Here is a 6,078-nt window from a genome sequence, read left to right as displayed (position 1 = left end):
ATTTATCTATCTATCTATCTATCTATCTATCTATCTATCTATCTATCTATCTATCGTATCCCCCAATCTATCTGTCTACATTCTATCTAATCTAACCTATGTCATTGTTCCTTTAGCTTTCATCAAGAATTTTCCAAACAAAAACTTTTTCAGCTTGGCACTGGCCTGGATAATAATGATGGACTCAGCTAGTGGGAAGGACATAAATATAATCCAACCAACAATAGTCACTGGGCCTTTGAAGTTGAGGTCTATCAAATAGAACAAGTTCACATCAATATAGAAGATTATGAAGAGTGTGAGAAATAAGACCATTGTTTTTATAGCGTTGATGTGAGCCCCGAACTTGGATCCACCAAAACCAGAGTCATTCTTCTTCATCTTCCACATGTGCTTCAGAAGAGAGGACACGGTCACCACTACGGAAATCAAGGTCAAGAGGAATGGAATGCAGCAACCCAAAAAGCTGGCTGTCTGGATGTAAGCAAGACTAAAGGAAAATGAGGCGCTGATATTTTCTGCATCACAGGAGTCGTTTCCGGGAAAGTGTTTTATTATTTTTAATTCCATGTTCCAGAAAGCTGGAAAAGTTATGATGAAGGATGCAACCATTGAGAGGAACAAGAGATGAGGAAGGGAAACCAAGAAGATCTTCTTTAACCAAACGAAGACTCGGTGAGGGAGGTTAGTGATGCTGATACAATAGTGCACACAGAGCCCGGCAGAAAGCCAATAGCTATAGTATGTTAAAGTCATTTTAGAAATCACATTAAACGAATAGACGTCTTTATGAAGGAGGGCAGGGAGGCAAAACAAATAAATAATACCCTGCCCAGTCATTGAGAATTGCATAATAATATTTACCACTCCCATGATGAGATGGATGAGATCAGAAGGGTTCCATTTCTTTCCTTGTCTCCAGCTCTTACTGTCTGCCAGGACAATACCGATGTTTAATATAAAAGACATCAAACTTCCCAAAAGACCGAGAACTAAGAGAACAATCCACTCAGGTGACAACATTTCCTTGCCTCCAGATTGTCCGTTCCATCAGGTCTTAGTGACTGCTGGAAGGTGAACCTTGACAAACTGAAGGCTAGAATTAGAAACAATGCAAATAACTTACAAATCTTCGCTACCAGGATTTGCTTTCACTTATGTAAAAATTGCTGTGCAAGATTGATGTTTAGACATTAATAACACGTGACAGATGTAAAAGAAATCACCTAAAGAAGAACATTATTTAATGGTTTTCGGTGGCTAAAATCAACATGGAAATCTAAAGCCGGCCACACACGGTTCGAATTTCGAAATAATTTATATTGTGTTATAACGCTGTTATGATATATGGCTCTACAATTTATGCACATGGATTAAATGAGTCTGTTATTTTATGTATTACCATGTATCATGCTATTATGCTTGTATGTATTACATGTTATGGAGATAAACCTATTTGTTTTATAAACCAATAATTCCTTGTTTACATTGATATATAGCGGTTGTACTACTACAAACTACCTGTCAGACATGTTTGGTATCCATGTTTATCGCTAGACATGTGCACACTGAAATATTTTGTTTCGGAATTTTGTTTTCGAAAAATAAATGTATTTAGTTACTCCCGAAATTCGTTTTTATTCATTTTGTTTTTCGTTAGAAATTGCATCCGTCCAAAAATTTGAATGAATTAAGGTCGAATCTGTCATTGAAGGTGTAATGGTCAGGGGTTAACGCCGTTACAATATTCCATTCCACCAACCCAAGACAGCTTCCGACACTCCACAATCCAGCAGACAGGACCCATTGGATTTCCCCCCAGAATAATGAGACACAGCTCTGTTCTTTGGTTCCAAACGAATAGACTTTAATGGTAAACTCAGGTTTCTTATATACAGTTAGAAAGCATGCTGCAGGAATCAAAGGGACAATGACACCCCCCACCCACAACATCACACAATGGGTCCTAACGAGTCCCCCTCAATCCACATCTTAGACAGACTTTCTGATTCCGCAATAAGCTATTCTCACCTGCTACACAATACACATTCCTTTAGTGAACATAAGTCAGACGTCTGACCTTTAAAGTGTGTTAACTCATCTATCTATATCGAACTGTGGTTGCAACGAAAACAAAAATAAAGCATTTGTTTATGTCGGATCTTTCGGTTTTCATATTCTGTGCATTAATTTTCTTTGTTAAAACGGTAACGAAAATACCTGAAATGCATTCGGACGAAAACGAATGCACATGTCTATTTATCGCATGTTTCATATAAAGTCCCAAATTTCCTTCATATGCACTGTACACACGATCGGATATCTGATGGAATCTAATCCGATGGATTTTTTCATCGGATATCCGATGAAGCTGACTTTCATCAGTCTTCCCTACACACCATCAGTCAAAAATCCGACCGTGTCCAAACGCGGTGACGTAAAACACTACGACGTGCTGAGAAAAATGAAGTTCAATGCTTCCGAGCATGCGTCGACTTGATTCTGAGCATGCATGGATTTTTCTCCGATAGAGTTCCACACAGACAATCGTTTTTTTTCTATCGTTTTTTTATCCATAGGAAAACATGTTCTATTTTTTTTCACAGATGGAAAACAAACCGATGGGGCCCACACACGATCGGTTTGTCCGATGAAAACGGTCCATCGGTCCGTTTTCATCAGACAAACTGATGGTGTGTACAGGGTTTAAGTTAGTTTATATTATAATTCAGTAATACCAAGCGGCAAAGAAGGAATAGTTTTCACAAGGTACCGTACTTGCCAACATATAAGACGACCCCCTAATTTTCCAGCTAAAATGTTGGTTTTGGGATATACTCACTGTATAAGACGACCCCTCACTGTGCCATTATTATATGCCTTGCTGTGCCATTATAACATGCCTTGCTGTGCCATTATAACATGCCTTGCTGTGCCATTATAACATGCCTCATTGTGCCATTCAATTCCCAACCTTCTCCTGTTTGCAGCGTACAGACGGCGGCCATCCATTATTCAAACGCCACGCCTCCTTCACAGGCTGTTCCGTGATAGGCAGAACACTAATTTTCCCAGCAGAGCCTCTGTTCAGTGTTCCGCCTATCACGGATGTCCTCTCGCCCGAGGCCTAGGATGAGAGGACATCCGTGATAGGCGGAACACTGAACAGAGGCTCTGCTGGAAAAATGAGTGTTCTGCCTATCACAGAACAGTCTGAGGAGGAGGAGGCGCGGCGTTTGAATAATGGATGGCCGCTGTCTGACACCCTCTGACAGAGGTACCCAGCGTATAAGACGACCCCCGACTTTTGGGGCATTATTTTAGATGCAAAAGGTCGTCTTATACGCCGGAAAATACGGTGCATAGCATTACAGCACATTATATTGCAATATTACTTTCTACAAGTCGACACGTCACTACAGTAATCAATTTTCAGCACCTGGCACGATAGGAAACCAAACACCAACGGACATTTGCATCCTTGGCTATTACAATGTTGACCTTCGAAGACTAGAAAACACTGGATAGTTTGAACTTCCATCTCAGCTCACCAGAAACCTTTTCCAAACTCCATTCTACAGCATGGAGGTCTTTAATGTCCTGTATATCTGTATGGATACTTCAGGGATCATTTTAAACATGGTGATATTGATTTGCAATTTTAGAGACTGGTGCAAAAGAAAAGCTCTCACAGTCTGCGACCAGATCCTGTTCTCTATGGCCTTCACCAGCATAGCCATGGAGTGTTCGCTCAATGCTGAAGACCTTATATTTACCTTGAAACCCTGCGATATTTGGTGCAAAGAAGCATATTTATATGCTAATATGAATTATATCATTACTCTTTTCTTTGTTAATGCAAGCTTTTGGCAAACTGCCTTACTTTCCACCTATTATTGTGTAAAACTGAGCAACGGCTCACATTTTTCTTTCCAATGGATGAACCGGATAATATCATCTTCTACACTTTGGCTCTTGTTGGGATCTGCAGCATTTTGTTTTCTTATTAACATTAACTTTTTTTGGAGTATTGACCTAATCAGCCCTGGGAATGTGACGGAACCAGCGGAAATGAGGAACTATATCTGGAATTTGAATATTTCTAATTATCTCTTTAGCATAATGTTCGGTTGCTGTTTGCCCTTCCTTGTCAATTTCATATGTATTGCACTCAGTGTAGGATCTCTTCTAAAACATGTGTGTCGGATCAGGAAGAACATAGTCCAGTCCGGCTCATCTTCTCTGATTGGAGGTCCTGTCCAGGCAATTAGCACCATGGTCCTTTGTGCGATGCTGGACTTGGTTTACTGTGTGGATTTTGTTGGTCAGGTTTTATCTAATTTTAACAATGGAGATGTTGTGGATGCATTTGCCTGGGTCGTTTTTATGTTGTATACTAAAATCCGTCCCATTGTTATAATAATCGGAAACCCCCAGTTGAAGAGGCGGCTAGTTGGAATGTGTTTTTCTTCTTGAACTGTGAAAATTAAAAATTTGTATAGGTTTGTTTAGTGCAGCTTCATGTAAGTCATTAGGGATGAGCAGACTGAAGTCGATTTTTCTGCAAAATTATAGACACGTGCACGCTGAAATATTTTGTTTGGGAATTTCATTTTTGGACGAAAAATGAATAAATTTAGTTATTCCCGAAATTCATTTTTATTTATTTTGTTTAGTTAAAAAATGCATTCGTCTGAAAATCTGAATTAATTAAGGTCGAATCTGTCATTAAAGGCTTAGAACATTTGAGGAAGCAGCTAAACTGTACGACGCCGCCATTGTACATTTCCTGTTGAACTGACAGACTGACACGCCGCACTCGTGCCCACGGGCGTGCGCCTGCATGTTATCCTGCTGGACGTCATATGATGCCCAGTCAGGATAACAGAACCACTTCCCGGCCGCCAATCTGCTAAAGGCTGGGAGGGAAGTGGTTAAAAATGTTTTCCGCACATTTTTACGCAATATTCACCACAGCGTGACAACTCTTAGGCCGCGTACACACGATCAGTCCATCCAATGAGAACGGTCCCCAAGGACCGATGTCATCGGTTAACCGATGAAGCTGACTGATGGTCTGATGTGCCTACACACCATAGGTTAAAAACCGATCGTGTCAGAACGCGGTGACGTAAAACACAATGACGTGCTGAAAAAAACTAAGTTCAATGCTTCCAAGCATGCGTCGACTCGACTCCGAGCACGCGTGGACCTTTAACCAATGCTTTTGCATACTAACCATCGGTTTTGACCGATCGGTTAGGCGTCCATCGGTTCAATTTTAAAACAAGTTCTAAATTTTTGGACCGAAGGATAACTGACCGATGGGGCCCACACACGATCGGTTTGGACAGATGAAAAGATCCTTCAGTCCGTTTTCATCGGTTTTGACCGACCGTGTGTACGCGGCTTTATACTAAACTGCAAGGTCACCCGGGATGGAAGTAGTGTTGGGTGAGCACCCGAAATTTCAAGGCGCTTGGCGGGAGAAAGAGAGAGATAGAGAGAGAGATCCGATGACGCCAACATTAGTATTGATCACAGGCAAATTAGGCAGCCGCGAGGCCCCTGTGGGTGCGATGCCTTAAACGACCGCCTAATTTGCCTAATTAGAGAGCCGCCTCTGATGAGCAACGTGGAATTGCCCGGTCCTTCTGCACAGAGCTCTGTAAACATTTGTCAGGACTCATTTGTCTGTAAAATCAGCTGAGATTTTGTAGTCATTGAATGTAACACAAAGCCGGGACATTTGCGTAGGATCGCCGCTCATTTCCCTTGTAAGTACAAAAGATTTGTATAGAAACAATTTTACAAACTAAGCAACGGGACAACAAACACATCGCCCACGTAGTTGATCTGAGCAGCCATTTATTAAAACAAAATTGGAATAGATTAAAGCGGGAGTTCACCCATTTATAAAATGTTTCCCCTTTTCCCCTTAGCTTCCTGCTCGTTCGGTCTAGGGGAATCGGCTATTTGTATTAAAATATGAGCAGTACTTACCCGTTTTCGAGATGCATCTTCTTCCGTCGCTTCCGGGTATGGGTCTTCGGGAGCGGGCGTTCCTTCTTGATTGAC

General features: G+C 41.2%; 1 protein-coding gene across 1 annotated transcript; it reads left to right on the top strand.

Moving 5' to 3' along the window:
* The first annotated feature begins 3,582 nt into the window (after positions 1-3,582).
* LOC120942845 (taste receptor type 2 member 8-like) lies at positions 3,583-4,476 on the top strand. The gene has a single exon (XM_040355769.1). The coding sequence runs from the start codon at positions 3,583-3,585 to the stop codon at positions 4,474-4,476; it is 894 nt and encodes a 297-aa protein (XP_040211703.1).
* Positions 4,477-6,078: the final 1,602 nt, after the last annotated feature.

Source organism: Rana temporaria, chromosome 6 (genome assembly GCF_905171775.1).
Source record: "Rana temporaria chromosome 6, aRanTem1.1, whole genome shotgun sequence".
Taxonomy (NCBI): domain Eukaryota; kingdom Metazoa; phylum Chordata; class Amphibia; order Anura; family Ranidae; genus Rana; species Rana temporaria.
The sequence above is the reverse complement of the archived record's forward strand: the minus strand, read 5'-3'. Positions and strand labels throughout refer to the sequence as shown.